The sequence below is a fragment of the Cheilinus undulatus genome, linkage group 17, assembly GCF_018320785.1.
Source record: "Cheilinus undulatus linkage group 17, ASM1832078v1, whole genome shotgun sequence".
NCBI classification, from domain to species: domain Eukaryota; kingdom Metazoa; phylum Chordata; class Actinopteri; order Labriformes; family Labridae; genus Cheilinus; species Cheilinus undulatus.
Genome location: NC_054881.1, coordinates 35,425,580 through 35,446,026, shown reverse-complemented (window position 1 = coordinate 35,446,026; position 20,447 = coordinate 35,425,580). Strand labels below are relative to the sequence as shown.

The following is a 20,447-nucleotide window of genomic DNA, read 5'->3' as shown; positions in this document are numbered from 1 at the left end:
AGAAAGCTACATTGGAGAAATCTGCACAAAAGGAGAGGAGAAACCCAGTCAGAATGAAAGGACTGACCGCAATCATATTTGTCCTGCTGGGGTCATGCATCTGCAGGTCATCAGGTAAGTTTGCACAACCTTTTGAACCTTTAGAATCTCCAGATATTAGATTCACTAGATTCTTTACTTTAAATCTCTCTTTTTACATACAGGACAATCCTGTGAATATTCCTGCGGGGAAATATTCCAGTCCTGTTCATGCCACTCGACGTGCTCCTCTCTGGGAATCTGCTGCTCAGACTACAAGGACTACTGTTTGGATATCCTCCCCTACTCCGGCTCCATTCTGGGTGGGACAGATTTTACTCTGCTGGGTGCAAATTTCAATAAGAGCTCTCACATTGTGTGCAGGTAAGACCTTTTTAAAGTTGTGTTTGCATATAAGTTAGGAAATATAAAGTATCTTCAACACAGTGAGATGATGTGTAAAAACTTGTGTTGTATTGGCAGGTTCAATAATGACACAGACACTGTGGGATATTTGGATGAAAACAGTCGGGGCCACTGTATCTCCCCACTGTTGTATCAGACAGGATGGGTCCCTTTCCAAGTCTCCTCTGATAACGGTACTACGTTCAACAGAGAGGGATCCTGGCTCTCAGGTGCATAAATACATAAATAATCTTATATAAAAGGACCATGTGTGATGCATAGTTTCTGGTTGCTGCCATTATAACACAAGTATTTGTTTTATTTAATTATTTTGTGCTGCTTCAGTTCACACTGGCAAGTTGAACTCGAAGTTCAAGGCAATTCTGACCAACTCAACACAATGGCAGTACTACGGCACTCCTGGTGTCGGAGGAATCCTGGAGATGACGTGGAACACGTCTTTGGTCAGAGCTGAGAGGGTCAATATAGAGCTGTGGGGGTACAGGGAGACAGGTGAGTACACCTGACCGGCACACTCAGATGTGGCAGCTGAGTATAAAGCTTTAGACATTGTGAAAAGATGGACGGCATGACAGCTGATCTGTAGTGAAGCCAAAACATTTGACGCTCCTACTGCTTTTACACGTCATACCCATTCACACACTGGTGGCAGAGGTTGCTATGGAGACCAGCAGCATCAGCTAATCCCATTTAGGCAAACATGGGTTTAGTTTCTTGCCCAAGAACACATCGACATGTGGCTACAAGACCCGGGTATCAAACCCACAACCTTTCAATTGTTAGACGACCAACTCCACCAACTGAACCAAAGTTGACTATTCAGTATTCAGAAAGTTTCCCCTCAGGATTTCGCTTGCCTTTCACATGGAATTTTTTGCAAGTGGGCTTTCACGTGTTTCACCCTGGAGAGGCTTCCGTCTAGCCCAGGGGTGTCCAGACTTTTTCTTCTGAGGGCCACATACGAAAATATATAAGGATGGTGGGGCCACTGTCATATACCTCACCTTGAGGATAGTAAAGTCAGTAAAACCAGTCTTATGATGGTTAAGATATGCATAGTGATTGGGGTAATGGCTGACAAGGAAAAAGGACTCTCATTTTAAGGATTTTAGGGAGGCCGATCAGATTTCAGGGGGCCCTGGTCATCCCTGGCTATTACTGGTTCTGCCTTAAAACACCATCGGTACTGCTATTAGCCTTCGTAATCCATCAGGGCATTATAAATCAAAATATTATTATTATTTTTGGTTGCCAGTATGTTGTCAATTTACAATGTTGTCTTTATTTAGTCACAAAAACTCAAATCAATTAAGTTCTGCATGTCAAAATGTTTGTTTACAGAATTAGCATGAAAGCCCTGCCTTGTGCTTAAACCAAGAAGTACAACACAGCCAAGCACAAACATCCTGTTCAAATGTGTTCATTTACTCTTTAGAATTTGCAGTGGGCCAATCAAAAATAAACCATGGGCCACATTTGGCCCCCAGGCCATAGTTTGGGCACCCCTGGTCTAGACGCTCATATAGCTGAGTTCAGTGGAGGGCTGAAGTTATGGTTGTCCTTCTGGAACTTTGTCCCGTCCCCACACAGGATCTCTGGAGCTCAGTCAGAGAGACCATCGGGTTCTTGGTCACCTCTCAAGGTGTAGAAACATCTCAGGAAAGACCCAGAAAAATGGGAGGAGCCTGAGCTAAATTTCAAGTGTTGTTACAAAGAGTCTGAATACTCAGTTTGATAACTGGTTTAATGGTTGTCTCAGTTAGCTTAACAATAATCAACACAGCGATCCTCCAGCCAATCAGTGTGCAGATTCTGCTTCTGAATACAAGATGTCAGCACCATTTGTTGGAGGATTATGGCTTCACTTTTGTACAGTGGTATGTGGTTTGTACATTGTCCAATTACAAAAATTTGATTTCTGTTCATATTCTTCTCTTTTTTAAAGGAAAACCTTATTCAGACAGCTGGCTGGGTGAGTGGGCCTATCTCTACTCCCTCGCTAAGGATTATCCCAACAACGGCTCTTTTAGCTTTCTGCCCAAACCAGCAGAAAATGGCTTCTCAAGTTGGGAGCTTGGTGCTGTGCGTGTCGGTGCCAGCAGCTACCCTGATGGAGTGTGGTACGTACCAATGCTTCCAGTTGTATTAAAAAATACATAATTTAAGCTTGAATTTCTGATTGAAAATGCACGATGACTGATTTTATGTGTCTTTGACGCAGGAACGTGCAGGCTGTTTGGACCGAGGATCACGCTCTGGCCTGGCATCTGGAGGAGAAGTTCAGGCAGAACTCGTCAGTCTGGGCTTTGGACAAATGTTTAGCGTGGGACAAACTGGAGGATCAGCTGCCTAACTTTCTCGCTGAAATCATCGACTGCCCCTGCACCCTGGCTCAGGCTAGAGCCGACACAGGGAGGTTTCATGTAAGTGTTGAGCGATTAATGCATGCCTGTGAAATGGAAAAGCCTTATAGGGAAGGTTTTATGACTGAAATAGAGCTGCAACAATCACTGTGTGATGTTAAACTTAACAGATAAAAACAAAAACACAGGCAACTACAAATGCAAATTGAAGCAAAACTTCTTTTAGTGTGTCAGTTCACAAACACTAGTGTTTGTGTCATGTACAGCAGCAGTTTTCAACCTTTATTTTGCCTGGGCACACCTAAGATAAAGGTATGGTCGATATAATCTGGGGTTAAATTATTCTTGGGGCTCCACATGTGTGGAGACAGTCTGAAGATGAGATAACTGTTGCTTTTTCTGCAAGTTGCCCTCTGTTGCTATATTCAGGGGGAAATTGGTACACATTTTTCGAATTTGGCTTTACGATAAACCTTCAAGCTCATCATCTACGTATATGTGGATCAATGTGGTCTCAAACAGCTTAAAAGTGCAGTGATGTGCAAAGTAAAGGTGCAGGTAGCTTCTGTCTGTTTGTAGATGCAAAACAAAAGCTATAGCTGAATGGGGCAGGACAGATTTATGGGTTTATACCCATGAATCAGTCTAAGAGACAGAGCAGATACCTTGAGAAAATTACATAAATTCAAGCCCAGACCTGTGTTGACATCTTTTACCCACCATGCACCTTAGCAGTCATTGACCCTGCTTTGTGATCTGACATGGACTTCTGCTTCATGGCTGAGTTGCTGTTGTTCCTAAATGCTTCCACTAATAATATCACTTATGGTTAACTGTGGAAAATCAGGCAGGAGTGAAATTTCAGGAGCTGTCTTATTGCAAAGGTGGCGTCCATCACAGCACCATATACTGGGTATTTAAATACAAATGGAATATCTGTAGTTAGTGTTTCGAAACTTTACAATGCTGTCTAATTATGCTGATAAACCCAGCCTATGATTATGACTAAACATTGTAAAATGCTCTCTTAGCTGCCTGCTCACGCTCTGTATCTCTGTACTCAGACTGACTACGGCTGTGATATTGAGAAAGGGAGTGTGTGCACCTACCATCCTGGGAGTGTTCACTGTGTGAGGGCCATCCAGGCCAGGTGAGTCCTGGAACTCTGACCCCGGGGTCAGATGACCTCATGATGATCAATTATTTTATCAATACATTCCTAAAGCAGGGGCCAAATATTTCCCCATGGTGTAAGGCTTGTTCTGTAACTACCAGCTGATAGTCTGATTTATTTCTTTAGACTTTTGAGGGCATTTTTTTGCACTGTTCAGGAGGGAAAACTTCAAACAACAGTGAATTATTTTGTAGAAAACCATTAAGACGAGTATAATCTTTAGTCCAATTATTTTACTGGCCTTTGATCTACGCTGCCTCTATGATTATGATGACCTCAATGACCTGGTGCACACTACCTCACCCTGACAATAAGTAGTAGCACAACCCTCCGAGACGCAGTCACGCTGGTTTTACTGCTCTGTTCCAGATAAGATCATGTGTCAATTTTAACTGTTATTTCCTCTAGACTCACTCTACTGTTGAGACATTAAAGGTTAAAATCTTTAAATGCAGTGTAAACAGATCAGAATGACTTCTTTGTATCATTTTAGGGTCTTTAATTTTCCTCTTACTAAAACATACAAACTTATATAAGCTATTTAATCTTTATTGTTTTATTGTGTCCTGCAACAGCCTGACTGAATAACCTCATATAAAATTACCTGATAATGCTGACTTCAATACACTTCATCCAGAAGGCAACTTTCCATTAGAGTGTTTCACAAACACAATTTTGTTATCCTCCACTGAAACACTGAAAACTCCAACACTCATAAAGTAAAGCTTACTAAAGACTGGTAGAGACATGTTAAGTCTGAGCTGTGGTCTCAGCGCCCAGATTCTTCTTCTCTAATGAGCCAAGATGTCAGCTACTGCTAATGTGTAGTCTCATTAGAAGTAAACAAACACCTTTACTATCAGTGGGTTTTATTGGTTTTTATGTTGTTATTGGAATGCTGAAACACTATAAAACATTTGCAATCAGCTGATAATTTATCGCCATCTGCAACTATTGTGCAGCCCTACTTTGCATGAAAGTCCACTTTGATTTTGAAAAGGAACTGATTACATTAGAAATGCCAAAGGTCATGGCCATTGGACGTCATGTTCATGCCTTGGTGTTGATTTTTCAGTTTAATTAGATTCATTTTTACTGTGGTGAAAATATCCACTCTGACTCAAGGATGCTGATTGATTTTTGCAGGCCTCATGTCCATCCTCGCTTTTGATGGATTTTCCTTGAACTTTGCACAAATTTGCACTTTGACTTTAAGTTCATTAGACTTTGGAGGTTAATTGTCTTTGAGTTTTCTGCTTGCTTTCTTTTAACAGTCTAATATAAGACTAAATGTAATAAAAGTCTTTGAAAAGCACTTTGACACCAACCCTGCAGAAGTGTTTGCAGACGTCAAAAACTATGAGAAATATTCAGTCATGTCATTGATGTTAGTATTTGTTGTTTAGGTCACAAAGAGACATCAGTATAGATTTCAGTCTGTGTCATAACACCGTCTAAACTCCTCACGTGAGCTTTAACTAAATTTCAGATAAAATCTCTCGTTGGCTGTAGAAGCCTTCCTGCTGAATTGTTAATGTTTCTGTTTTATTTGATCCATCCACAGCCCCCTGTACGCAGCAGGACAGCAGTGTTGCTACGATAGCACCGGTGCCCAGATCCTCACGGCAGACTCGATCGGGGGCAGCACTCCAGACCGAGCCCACGACTGGGGCTCTCCTCCTTTCAAGAAACCGCCTCGAGTTCCCGGAGAGTCCCACTGGGTGTACGATGTGCTCAGCTTCTACTACTGCTGCCTCTGGTCGGACAACTGCAGCTACTACTTCAAACACCGACCATCCAGCGACTGCAGGCGCTACCAGGCACCCGGCTCAGGTAAGGGAGAGGTGTTTACTTGAATCTAGAAGACAATCATTGGTGTCAAGTCCTAATGTTCTGTTTTGATTCCAGCTGTGGTGTTTGGAGATCCTCATTTCATAACATTTGATGGTGTCAGATACTCCTTCAATGGTAAAGGAGAGTACACTCTGGTCTCCTCAAGAGAGAAACAGCTGACTATCCAGGGCAGAACGGAGCCAGTGAACGGTGAGATACTGAAGGCCATTAGTTAGAACTGTCTGGCATTTTGATTAGTGATACCACCAGGATGTCCAAAGGGTGTTAACTCCTATCTCTGACCAGGCAGTTACCAATCAGACTTTAGAGCTTGGGTGGCTAATAAGATTCCAGGTAGGGTCATAAATGTTGCAACCATCAACTGTAAAACATGGATGAAGTCTCAGTGATATCACCTCTATGAAGCCAAACAGTGGCAGCTGCCTACCAGGAATCTAACCTCTGAACAGATTGAAACAAGAATAAATGTAGCTGCCATACAGGGACATCATACTCACCCATCGATAGAGATGGGACAGATCCAATCTAGTATCTAGACCGGGTCTGATAAATGATAGCATGCATGAGTGAGCAGAAAGCACAACAGATTAGCAGTTAGCTTGAAGTGCTACGAGCCGATAGCAATGGCCACCGCCAGTGTTGCATCTAACTTGGACGTAGCTTAAATTTGGTGGCTGTTTTATCAGACCATGAGCAACATTTCTGTATAAAAACAGCAAAAAGCCACACTGAAGGCTTTTGGTGATGCATAAGATGTTTTCGCTCTTCTGCCGACCTACTTTGGCACGAGTTTGCGATCGTTACGGGGGGGTTGAGTTTTACTCTCAGCTGCTAGCCATTAGCTTACATGTAGCCGTAGAAAAGCGGCTGTTCAATCAAACTTCAAACACAGTTCTTTATTAAAACAAGAGCAAAGAGCCACACCGAAACCTTGTCTTGATAAACACGATGTCTCCTGATAGGCTTTGGCATGACTTTTAGCCACCGATAAGCTCCGCCTGTAGAGATTAGGTCTCAAAAGACAGCTACCTGATTTTGTCTTGTCCCTCTGATTGGCCCATACCGAATGTGGAGGACAGGACATTTGATCATCTGAGAGTTTTTTGTAAAGTCCCTCCCAAAAATTTTCTATGGGAAGTTTCAAAGATAAGTGTGAAATATATCAGTCTATCAGGCTGCTTAGCTCTGTCTTAGATCAACCCTTATGATATTTTTAAAAACAAAGAATTTCAAGAGTTTATATTTATGGATTTAATTTGTGTAAAACTTCAGAGTAAATGCTGGCAATAGAAAGTACACATTTTACTGAATAAAAAGAAGCTTGTTGCGGTAGAAAAAAGAAACTACAAACATTAGCTAGTTAATTTTTTCAGTTTGTGTGAACTGATCTTTGAGCGCTGCATGTGAGTTATAAATAATCACCCCCCTTATTCTGTGTGCCAGTAAAAGAATGGGTGAGTGATGTCAAATGAATTTTTAAACAAAGCTGTAAACAGGTTTAATTTTGCTGTAAATATGGGGAACATGATATGAGCTCTAATGGGCATCCCTTGACTTTTGGAGCCAGCCTCTAGTGGACACTAGAGGAACTGCAGTTTTTTGCACTGCTGCAAAGGCTTAACAGTGGAGGTTGCTGGTTGGTTACAGCTCCCAGATAAGAGCTTTAATGACATTTAGTTTAAGACTTCAGTTGATGCTTTATATTTTAACTTTGAGCCAATTTTTTTTCGTCCTTCAGGAGTTAAAGTGTTGTTTGGTGGTACTCGGTTAAAGAGGAAACAGGTATCTTTTCACTTGCTGCTAACTTTATGCTGCTGGTTAAAGTAGACGGATTTATTTGAGGATGAAATTGTTAATAAAAAGCTCTAATTCATGAGCTATCTAGCTGGGACATTCCATTCAAATACACTGGACACACTCCTGGCTACAACTAAAAACATTTCTGCATGTAATACATACTGTAACTTACTGCTGCAGTTGTCTTTTTCCCTATTAAACTATTTTTTTTTCACTCTTAGGAACCTCTATAAAAGCTACAAAGCTGTCCTCCGTGGCCATGCAGGAAGCAAACTCTGACGTGATCGAGGTGCGACTGGGTGGCAGCCATGCTGGTCTTGAAGTGTTGCAGAATCAGAAAATGCTCTCATTCTCTGAGCAGAGCTGGATGGACCTGCACGGTTAGACTCTGATTCTCTGATTATGTTAATAATATAGAAAATGTTCCTGTTCTACCATATATTCCTGCAGTCCCAAAAAAGAATGTAGATTTATAACTTTGATATTGCTTCCTAACAGTCAACCTTGAGTTTGTGACTCACAGCAGGAAGTAAAGATAGCCTAAAGAGAACTAAACATGTCATAAGATATGGTTCTATTGATTTTGCATTGACCGTTTTGATTTAGTGTAGCAGAAAGGACCCACAGATAAACCTCCTTTCAGATACCTGACTGATTCATTGACTGCAGGATGACTCAGAGAGGGGCTGCCCTAACGGCATACACATGTATTTGTCATTACCCTGATAGCATTAAGGGACACAAACAATTCTGATAGAGACAGGGTTACGTCTTTTATTTAGTGCTATGAAAATGTTAATTTGTTATGTTTCTGAAACATTTTGACTGGTGATTATGGCAATGTTGGCACACCTGCTTTTTTGCTTTAAATGTGAATGCATCATAACAAAGACTGAAAATTTGTACCACTAAGAGCAAAAAACTACATTTGCTCTTTTAAATCTAGACTGCTTTAATTACTGTATCCTGGGGCCTCTGGTGATTTGAGAGCTTGAACTAAAATTCATACAATATATCACCATCCCGACTTGTCCATGAAAGTCACCAAATACCTGGTGCCAATTATCGATGAATATTATATTATTCTTCTTATTCTTATTGTTCTTATTGTTCTTATTGTTCTAATCATTCTTATTATTCTTATTATTATTGCTGTATTATTAATATTATTATTACTTATTATTTACTTATTATTACTTTTATTAGAATTATTAGATTATTAGAAGAAGTTGTTTTATATATATATATATATATATATATATATATATATATATATATATATATATTACCTAAAATTTCCAAGACACCACAAAAAATTTAAGTGAAAATTTTTAAATATCCATACAAAATTTCCAATCAAATTCCCATTTATTTACAAATAAATTAATAATTTTAACATTATTATTACTTACTTATAATTTACTTGTTATTACTTTTTTTTAGAATTATTAGATTATTGGAAGAACTTGTTTATGGCCAAGGATAAACTAAATCAAAATTCCCACTTAAAGTTATGGAAGTCTTAGAAAAAAATTCCTTAAAAATAATTTGATTAAAAAAAATCTCCAAGACAATACCAAAAATTTCAGTGAAAATTTTTGAATATCCCTATGAAATTTCCAATCAAATTCCCATTGATTTACAAATAAATTATTAACAACAACAACAACAATAATAATAATAATGATTATTATTATTATTATTATTATAATAAGATGATGATTTTGCTTTTGCTTATATAGTTTTCAGTTTATCAGATATCATAATGTATTGATGTCTCTACTGTAGCGTTTTTTTTTTAATTGTATTGTTTTATTCCATATTTTTTTTCATATTCTTCGGTTTCATGTTGATATATATTCCCTTATATTGGAGCTTATCTGACTAAGTCAGCACATCATGTTGCGTTGTGCTGTCTTGACATAGTATCCCATTGTGTTGTATCATATTGTAACTGCTGGTATCTTATTATCATATCATCCATCCATTTTCCATCCACCACTCATCCCGTTGGTGGTCTTGGTTTTGTTGGTGGGAGGAAGTACCCGGAGAGATTCCACACATGTGTGGGGAAAACATGCAAACTCTGCACAGAAACGCCCTGACCAGGAGGTGAACCAGGAACCTTCTTGCTATGAGGCAACATCAGAAGCATGCATCAGCCTCTGTACAGCCCTTATCATATGATATCATATTGTAGCATGTCTTTTGGTATGATATCATATCTTATTTTAACTGTTGTTATGTAGGTATTTAAAGTAAGTTGCTTATTTAGAGAATATTTTTCTAGGTTTTTAGGGTAGACTTGCTAAAACAGTGGCGACTTCCTTCATTTTTAACCCAATCTCTCTTCTAGGTGTGTTCCTGTTCTCTCCTGTTTCCACAAACGTGACCGTGATGTTTCCCTCTGGAGCCGGGGTGGAAGTGCGACTGAGAGAGGGAACCATGACGACCACTGTGCTCCTTCCTGAGGAGTTCACAAACTCCACCCTGGGTCTGCTGGGCCGGATGAACGGAGACCCCAAAGATGACCTCGTGCTCAGCAATGGGGAACTCGTACAAAACCAGAGCAACCCTGAAGAGCTGTTCAGCTTTGGAGTGGACTGTAAGAAGAAGCTGTTTTAGTGGGCTGCTGTAACAGACACAGACACGGAGGATTTTAAAGGATAGGTTTCTAAGTTTCTGTGAATCATTGTTGTTTTGTCTTACAGGGGCGGTCTTAAATCAGTCTGCTTTGTTCACATATGACTCAGAGTACCTCATGGAAGAATATCTCCATAGTCCCAAACATGACCAGAATTTTCTTCCAGTAATTTCTCTTCCTGAGAATCCGGATGATCCTTTAGCCAATCAGGCGTCAGAGATCTGCTCTGGAGAGGGATCACAGTTCTGCAAGTATGATGAGAAAACTACAACCTACTTTCAAAAATAATGAATATTACAATAATAAGTGACTGAATTTGCCAGAACATATTGACCATGGTTACTGATTGACAGCCAGTCCAGGGTGCACCCTGCACCCCCGCCTAGCTGAGATCTTTGCAACCCTGAATGGGACGATCAGTAGTTGATTTTCTAATCTGTCTCTCAGGTATGATATCCTGGTGGGCCGTAGTCCAACCATGGGGAATGCCACCAGAGTGTCGTTCCAAAGTCACATTTCTCTTGTTCAGGATCTAAAGCCAGGTGAGTCTCTGGACTTTATCAGCAGGTGTCTCTGCAGCATATTTCTCTGGTCACAGTGTTAATGTTTTCTAACCATGCAGTGGTATCATGTGGATGGCTGAAACCACCACAAAACGGTAAAAAGGAGGGAACCACATACCTGCAAGGAGCTACGGTGCGGCTCTCCTGTGATGACGGCTACACTCTGAGAGGATCAGCCGAGCGATTTTGCCAGAAGAATGGCCAGTGGTCTGGAGAGGAGACGAGCTGCGTGATTCCCAGTATGAATAAACGATGAAATCAGTCTCAGCCGATGATTTTGCTCCTTTCAAATCAGCAGTGGCACATGTGGGAGTGTTTGTATTAAAGCATGTGAGTGTGAGTTTGTCTTTGAATGCATCATTTGATCCACTGAATCAGCTCTGATGTGGTGAAGTCCACAAAAATTAAATCTCTCTTTTGTACTTTAAGCTCCTGTGGGGTTTTCTAAGCTGGTTATGGGCTGAAACGTGTACTGATGCTTTTATGATCTTCAAAAGCAGCAACAAATATGAGCATGAAGACTGAAATTTAAAACCAAACAGGGGTTACATTACATGAAGGACTTTTTCTATCACATTAATTCAAAGTTAGCAAAGAAGAGTTACTGCTTTGACCACAGGGAGGCGCCAAAAACGACAGAAACCAAGAGGTCCTCACAGGAGCTTTAATTGTTTATGTGAATGACCATCCCTGCTGAGCCCTGTGTTTGGAATATGTTTTTAGTTTCTCACACTTATTTAGGATAAGCAGGACCTGGTAAGTATAAAACCTACGTGTGTGCTACAGATGAAATTTCCACAAAAAGTTCTGGAAGTCTTGGAAAATTTCCCAAAAAACTTTTTTATTTGCATAGAAAAACACCCAACATATTCCCTAAAATTTCCCAAGATACTGCCAAAAATTCAGCGAAAATTCTTAAATATCCCTACAAAATTTTGAATCAAGTTCCCATAGTTTTATAAAGAACCCCCCCCCCCCCCAAATATTACCCCCAAATGTGGATCGAAAATACACAATTTACCTAAATTCACATGGTTTAACCTAAAATATCAAAGCAATCCACTCCAAAACTACAAATAAACACTCCAAAATAAACAAACATATCCCCAAAATTTCCAATCAAATTCCTCAAAAGAAATAAATTCCTGAAATTATCTGAACCATTCAAGCACTCCCTCCAAAAGCCACCCTCAGATCTAAAACTCCAAAATGTATAAACATATTCCCCAAAATTCATGAAAATTCCTGAAAATGTAACGAATTTCCCCCAAAATTTCCAATCAAATGCAAAAAAAGGAATAAAAATAGATTCAAACATATACCCAAAAGTTTTCCTCAGAATTCAAGAAAATTCTAAAGCCTCCCCAAAATATCCCAACAATATACAAATAGATTTCCAAAATTCCCAAGAAAGAACTTGTGAAATTCAAGGCAGAAGAAAATGTAGAAAAGTGTTAAATCTGGTTTGTTGTGAGTCAGTGATTAAAAAAAAGAGCTCTGGGAAACAAAGATAATGAGGAAGCGATAGATCTGTGGTGTCAAAAAAGAGAGCCAATGAAAAACAAAACTGCACACTGATCAATAACAAGGACATAATAAAGTCATAGAAAATAAAAGGAGGGGAAGTAGAGTACTAAACACGATTTAATTTGACCCTTTTAAAAGGAACTAAAGAAAAATGTAAATATGTTGGTAAAATAATACTTAAGGAAATTAAGAAAACCACAACATAAATATGTAAAAAGTAAGTGAAACGATGTCTCTTTTATATTTATCTATTGTGGCATTTATTTAATTTAAAGCTTTCTAAAGGATGCTGGGTGACAGGGATAAAAAAACATGCCTTCAATTTTAATAGGAAATTTAAAGATGAGCAAAAATCATGATTTTGATCATCTGTTGGATTACAGAGTAGTAAGCACTATGTTTTTCTCTGAAGTGTCGTTGACGTGTTTTGGACTTCCCCGTGTCTGTGGGGCAGAGGGGATGTGTACATACTTTCACACACCTGTCTACTTTTGCAGGTAACAATGCAGGGATCATCGCTGGTTCAGTCATCGGAGCCATCGCACTGATTGTGATCATAACAACATTAGTGCTCCACTCCAAAAAGAAGAAAAAGTAAGTTTTAGTTAATGTTTGTTAAATATGTGAAATGGTAAAGTTAAAATCTCTCCCCTCATAAACTGTCTTTCATTTCAGAAAAGCTGCACGGCCGGCTGAAGTTGACAAAGTTGAGTCCTTCTGAATGAAATCAGACACAATGTACATAATCAAAACTTCACCTTGTTGTATAAAACACTTTAGAATATGAAAATATAATACAAAGGACTGAGTTTAACTTTGGCTGTCAACCTTTAGAAAACAGCCTCACACCAGCATTTGTACCTGCATTACACTAAGCAGGTCTAAGAGTCAAACATACAGAGAGTCTGCTCAGTAAACCTCTAACCTGTCCACGCTGACTAACACTCCATGATTGTTCATGTCATCAAATGTTCTGTAGAAAAACTTGGTTAGCTCTTTAGACAGTTGTTGCACTGTTAGTATGTTTGCATTTTGTCATCTAAAACTGGTAAATGTTGGTCTACATGTGCGTTTTTTTACAATAAAGTTTCCAAATATAGTTTTCTCTGTAGCTTTATTTCAGGGTGAATAAACTTTAGGACTTCTCTCTTCACATAATAACATTTTTGAGGCACATTCAAGGCTTAATGAATATCTTCATTTACTGTGCTAAAAACGACTACATATGTTTTTACACATGTGACCAGAGAGCTGTAGCTCATGTTACATGACCCATAAAGTTGATGGTTTTACCTTTGCATTGATTGAATAAATCAATCATGGTCAGACTAATTTGGGCTTTCTTGTTAAAAAAAATCTAATGTCAAAGTGAAAACAGATTTCTACAAAATAATCCCATTAAAAAACAGAAAATATGCAATGTAAAATAAGTGATAGCAGAAATATTCAAAATGGAATGTGTGCAGTGAATTTGTCTGGAAGGTCCAGTGACTGGTTGATCAGTATTCATGGCTACCATTACACCATGAAGACAAAAGAACACTTAGAGAAAAAGTTATGGAAAAGTATAAGCCAGGGGATGGATACAAAACAAATCCAACGTTCTGAACGTCCCTGGAGTTCAGATAAATCCATCATGAAGAAATGGAAGGAATACAGCACATGTGTGAATCTGCCTAGATCAGGACATCCTCACAAACTGAGTGACTGTGCAAGAAGGAGACTAGTGAGAGAGGCCATTAAGACAGCTATGACTATGAAGGACAAGCTTCAGCAGCTGTGATGGGAGAGACTCTTCAACAACTGTTGACCAGGTTCTTCACCAGTCAAAGCTTTCTACGGGGGAGTGGCAAAGAGGAAGCCACGGTTGAAGAAAACTCATTTAATCTGGGCTAGAGTTTGTCAGAAGGCATGTGGGAGAGTCCATGGTCAAGTGAAGGAAGGTCATCTGGTCTGATGAGATCAAAATGATGCTTTTTGGCCATCAGAGAAGAGGCTGGATGCCAAACACTGCACATCCCTGCTGTGAAGCATGGAGGTGGCAGCATCATGCTGTGGGGATGCTTCTAAGCTGCCGGCCCTGGGAGGCGTATGAAGGTAGAGGGTAACATGAATATAGGAAATCCTACAGGACAATCATATTCAGTCTGCAAGGACCTATGGCTTTCCAGCAAGGCAATCTTGATTTCCCAAATCTTGTTTACTGTAGATAAACCGGCTCATATTTAGGTTTTCACAGTTAAAGTGTAAGTCTGTACTGGAAACAAACAAAGTAATTCAATATGGCAATGCTTACAATAATCTGATTTGAAACATCATTTGGCTTTGTTGGCTGTATTTCTACCATAGCTTATTTATGTAATGCTGATGTAAAGACTTATTAATAAATACTAAACTCCTCCGTGATTTGGAACGGTTTGATTTATCTCTCTAAAGTCGGGGTCATGATTTGTCCAACATAACTCACATGAGATTTCAGATCCAGGTGTTATTTTCCTCACAGTAACTCAACTCCATCAATCATAAAGTTTCTTGTTTTATCTTTGAATTAAACACAGCTTTAGCCTTATAATATCCTCATTCACACATTTCATGACCATGCTGTCCAGCTGGAGTGTTTTCCTCCGGCCCTGCCTTTAGAAACAGGGAGTAACTGTGTTGTTTACTGAATGTCCTGGCTGTTCCCTCACATAACACAAGGCTGTGATGTCTCTGGACAAAGGGCGACAGTATGTGACAAGACTGCAAAGGCCAGTGCTGAATAATCCGTCTGCTTGTTGCCCTCAGAGTCACTCCCCAACAACTTGCCATGGACCCTCCAAAGATATAAATACAAATAATTAACATTAGCCTCTCCAGGTCCCGGGGCAACAGTACAGCTCATTCTCACCCCTTAGATCACCCTCAGTGCTGGACAAGTGATAAAATGAATCAGCTGGGTATATAAAGTACACCAAGGGAGCAGCTCAGGAGCCTTTTCCTCAGACCCAGCTCACTTTGTGCTTTTTGTTTAGAGCCCAGGTCATAAATCCAGACTTGTTTGTGCAGGAGGAGCTTCAGGCTTTCAACTTCCCTCTCACTCATTTTGAACACATTTTCTAAGATATGGGCGACCAAAATAAAGTATTATCCCGTCCCATATTCCGCCGAGATGTCAGATGGGACCCTTTCCCAAACTGGACCCAGCCGAGCCGCATCTTTTCGCAGGATTTTGGCCTCCCTCCTTTCCTGGAGCCCAGTGATCTGGACTGGTTAGACTGGGCGAAGAGGAGGCTGGCAACGTTCTCGTGGCCTGGGTACACACAGACTCCTCTTCTGCCTCCCTTCAGCGGTCAGCACCCTGCAGCGGGGAATCCAAAGGGTGCGAGACAGCTGACAGGTGGGGTGTCAGAGGTCCAGACGGGACAGGACAGCTGGAGGATCAGCCTGGATGTCAATCACTTCTCACCTGAAGAAATTACCATCACAACCAAGGAGGGATATTTGCAGATATCAGGTATAGTATAGTATAGTATTTTGAAGAATAAGTTAACAAATGCTTCACATGCCTACTATAACTTTGATTTTATTTCATGTAAAAACTTTATAATGAGTAGCAAACTAAGTTAATCCACACACTGTTGCTTTTAATTTCTTCACCAGGGAATCACGAGGAAAGGCAGGATGAGCATGGATCAGTGTCACGATGCTTCACCCGCAAATACAAGTAAGTTATCTTCATTTTTTATTTTTAATTTCACCAATAAGTGCGTATGAACAATATTTGTGAACAAACAGATAAATGGGTAGCAAGTTGTGGTGCTTCAATACAAAATTGTATACATAAAATAAACATTACAAAGAGACAACAGATTGAGAAAGAAAAAAAGACAAAAATGAGGGAATAAAAGAGGAGAAAAAGCAAACAAAAATAAAATAATATAATTTCTTTGACTGTGCACCAATCATCTCAGCTCTTTGTGTGACTAATAATAAAAATAAATAAATTAAATAAAGAAAAAATAGTATATAATTGTCAGGATTAAACAATGATTAAACTTTTAAAGGGTGATAAAACTTCCTACAACAGATGTCAAAATGGCATCTTGTTTCTAAAATCCCTAGAAAACAAAAAAGAAAAAAGGCAAGACTGTGAAAGAGTCATCTTTATCTTGAGCACACAAGATATTAATCATGTTGGCACTCTAATTGTCTTGTGAGCCCACGTTAAATATTGTGTCAATAAATAATATTCAATTATATATCAGCTATATGAGGGAGTGATCTTGTTCTTGCAAGATTCTAACTTACTGGCACAAGGAAAACATCTTGTTCCAACAAGAAAATATATATATATACAGTATTTTCACACAGATCACAGTACAAAATCCTTTACAACTTCTTATATATAACATAACATCTTGTTCAAATATGTTTTTTTTTGCTATCAGCTTTACAGCATGTTTGAACATATAGTATATTCATCTTGTGCTGACAAGATATTTGTCTTTTTCCTAGAAGATATTTATCTTGTTTGCACAAGTGAATAACTTGACCACATGGCATAAAAACTTTTACAAGATAAATATCATGCTCAGACAAGCAATACGTTCTGCTTTGCTTTACAAAGATCTTGTTCTCACAAGATGACAAATTGCTCAAGGAAGAAAATTACTTTTTAGCAGATGATAGTTATCTTAATACAAGATGATAACTTGTATGCCCAGGATAGTGATCTTGTTCAATCCAGATAAATATCCTGTTTTCACATTTTTATAACCTGCTCAAGCAAGATTGTTTTTTTTATGAGTGCCTCGGTCCTACAAGAATATAAATATCTTGCTTCCCTTAGATGATGACTTTTTGGTCATGTTAACTATCTTGTTCCTTTTTTGAACAGGATTGGATATCTTGTTACCACAAGTGAATAACTTGATCACACAGGATAATAACATGCTTTAACAAGAAAACTATCATGCTGGCACAAGATAACAGCTTGTTTGCACTAAATATCTTGCTCTCACAAGATGATGACTTGCTCAAAGGAGAAAATAACTTTCTGCCCATGATAGTTATCTCGTTTCTATAAGACAGTAACTTGTATGGATAATGATCTTGTTTGATCCAGATAAATATCTTGTTCCTACATTCTTATATTCTGCAAACACATTTGTTTTATCATATGTATCATGCACCCACGAGGAAGAGGTTTGTTCTTAAATGATGATAGCTTGTTTGCTTTATAAATATCTTGCTCTCACAAGATGATGACTTACTCAAAGGACAACATGTCTGTTTGGCCAATGATAACTTGTTCCATCTAGATTGTAACTTACAAGATTGTGATCTTTTTTGAACAAGATAGATATCTTGTCCCCACGAGTGAGTAACTAAATCACACAGGATAACAACTTGCTTTATCAAGATAATCATCATGCTACCACAAGCAAAAGTTTGTTTACTTTATAAAAATCTTGTTCCCACAAGATAGCGAATTGTTTAAGGAAGAAAATGACTTCTTGGCATGAAATAGATATCTTGTTTGATCCAGATTGTGCCAGCACTCTTATAATCTGCTTACACAAGAACATATTTTTTTTTCATAAGTATCTTGTTCCACAAGGAAATGGTTTGTTCTGTAGTTTTGTTTGGTCTAATAGTTCCTATTTGCTCTAAAACATCTTGCTCAAAGGAGAAAAAATGTTTTATTAGGACATGATAGTTTCAATATAATAACTTGTATGCACAAGATAATGATCTTGTTTAACCCACATGAATACCTTGTTTTATCATCTTTACAACCTGCTCCCACAAGAACGTAGGTTTTCTGCAACAAGTATCTTGTTCCACAAGCAAAGAGACTGTTCTCACAAGATCATTGCTTGTTTTTTATTTTAAATATCTTGCTACCAAAAAATGAGGACTCGCTCTAAGGAGAAATGATCTTTTTGGCAGATGACAACTACCTTGTATCTTCTAGAATCTAACTTACACACACAAGGTCATGATCTTGTTTGATCCAGATAAATATCTTGTTTCCACATCTGTATAACCTCCTCCCACAAGAACATGATTTCTGCCACAAGTTTCTACTGTAGTTCCAAAAGGAAAGAGATTGTCCTGACAAGATGATGGCTTGTTTGCCTTTAAGATATCTTGCTGCATCAAGATGATGACTTGCTCAAAGGAGAAAATAAATTTTTGGCTGAAAAAATTCCACCAATCACTAAATTCTAACTTGTACAGCGACATTAATTGAGAAAAATTTTCCTTAAACTTTATACAAAACAACCGAGGCCAAATATTTACATCATAAACCCAAAAATGAATTTAATATGAGCACAGGAGTGAGTTACATTTGTCAGAGTGACATGGATGAAGTAAAACTTCATTTTAATGGGCAGAAACCTCGAGCACAACCAGAATCCTGTTGAACAGCCATCTGCTGCTGCTGCCACTGAATGGGACTCAGATAGTGATCAACACTCTGCATATCTTTCAGGCTGCCACAGGGAGTCGACCTGCAGCACATCAGCTCCTCTCTCTCTAGCGATGGAGTCCTGTCCATAGAGGCCCCCACCCCTGGGACGTCCCTGGGTGTAACAGCCAATGAGATCGTCATACCGGTGCAGATCAGACAGACGGATGGAGAAAAGTGACAGAATGAAGTGACTCTGGATCTACAGTCAGCTGTAGCTCTTTTTGTTTGTGGCTTCATTGTTTGTAAGTTTTTGCATAAAAAAAGAGAAAATTAATACAGTGAAGTCGATGAGTCTAAGAATAATCACGTTTGCATGTAAAGAGGGACTGTCTACTAAACCAGTGGTTCCCAACCTTTTCAGCCTGCGACCCCCAAAATAAGGGTGCCAAAGACCCCCGCTGTACCTGAAGGTGCTTGAACAGTCATGAACATTCCAGAAAAGTCATGTGCAGACAAAGATGTCCAAAAGGGGGATAAAGGGGGAGGTTTCTGGGACCCAGCCAAACTGGGAGCCCATGGAGGTCAGCAAAACCATGGTCCATTGTAAAGTCAAGCTGTGATAACCATATTTTATATTTGACCTGCATAATGACCACTCTTATCAAAGAAACATATGTAATTATTTGTTAAAAACATAATCAAAATGGGTTAAAAATTGCTAAAATTGGTTAATAATAGTAGAAAAAATGGTGGAAAAGATGGTGAAATTGGATTTTTAAAGAACATAAATGGGCTTAAAGTGGCAAAAAATAACCAAAAACAGGTTCAAGTGGCAAAAACAGGCACAAAAATTGCTAAGAAGTGGCTGAAATGGCTTTAAAGTACAAAAATGGTCGAAAATTATGTGGAATGGGATGAAAAATTGATATAAACTGGCAGACATGGGTTAACTGTGGTTAAAATGGGCAAAAAGGGGGATAAACAGTGGTTATAGAGGCAATAAGGAGTCAATAATAGGCAAAAGTGGCAAGAATTGATTAAGAAGTGACAAAAACAGGCAGAAAAAGTGATGGAAAGGGTTTAAAATGGACAAAAATGGGTTTTAAGTGGCAAAACTGCTAAAATTGGCAAAATTGGTATTAAAAGTGACAGTAAAGGGGTTAAAATTTGGTATAATTGGTGTAAAGAGGCTACAGTGTGATTTAAAAAATATTCTTAGTTTTTTCAGGCATCTGGTGACACCCTCTCAGTGTCTCGTGACCCCCAAGGGGGGTCCCGACCCCAAGGTTGAGAACCACTGTGCTAAACAAATGTATAACAGAGTTGAGTAGAGACACGTTGTTTTTGCATGTCAGAACTTAATGCTTTCATGTCTAACAACAAATACAGTGCATTCAGGAGGTATTCAGACCCCCTTCATTCTTTTCAGTGTTTCATCCTGATGCTACAGTGGAAATGGTGTAGAATTGAAAAGGATAGTTTTCAGAGTAATCAGCCTTTTACCTTAACAGCTTGTTTTTTAAGGACTGCTGAGTAATTCAGTTAGTGTGTTACAGAGCGACAGTTGCACATGAATTGATGTGACTGAATAGTACGTTTTTTAAAAGCTGTAGATCTAGTTTGTTTGTACTGAAATCTGTGCAGTTACAGCGATTATGCTACCTTTTGAAACTGTTCTTAA

General features: G+C 38.9%; 2 protein-coding genes across 2 annotated transcripts; both read left to right on the top strand.

Moving 5' to 3' along the window:
• Positions 1–20: 20 nt before the first annotated feature.
• Positions 21–13,397, top strand: LOC121525521 (sushi domain-containing protein 2-like). The gene is made up of 16 exons (XM_041811559.1): positions 21–114; positions 204–402; positions 502–653; positions 769–936; positions 2,390–2,564; positions 2,666–2,867; positions 3,872–3,957; positions 5,546–5,814; positions 5,890–6,024; positions 7,854–8,012; positions 9,989–10,237; positions 10,344–10,527; positions 10,724–10,818; positions 10,899–11,078; positions 12,864–12,960; positions 13,042–13,397. The coding sequence occupies exons 1-16, from the start codon at positions 54–56 to the stop codon at positions 13,085–13,087; spliced, it is 2,457 nt and encodes an 818-aa protein (XP_041667493.1). The 5' UTR covers positions 21–53; the 3' UTR covers positions 13,088–13,397.
• A 1,876-nt stretch (positions 13,398–15,273) lies between these two features.
• Positions 15,274–19,274, top strand: LOC121525464 (heat shock protein beta-1-like). Its single transcript, XM_041811479.1, has 3 exons — positions 15,274–15,862; positions 16,009–16,072; positions 18,848–19,274. Exons 1-3 carry the CDS (start codon positions 15,472–15,474, stop codon positions 19,002–19,004), a joined length of 612 nt encoding a protein of 203 aa, XP_041667413.1. The 5' UTR covers positions 15,274–15,471; the 3' UTR covers positions 19,005–19,274.
• The last annotated feature ends 1,173 nt before the right edge of the window (positions 19,275–20,447 follow it).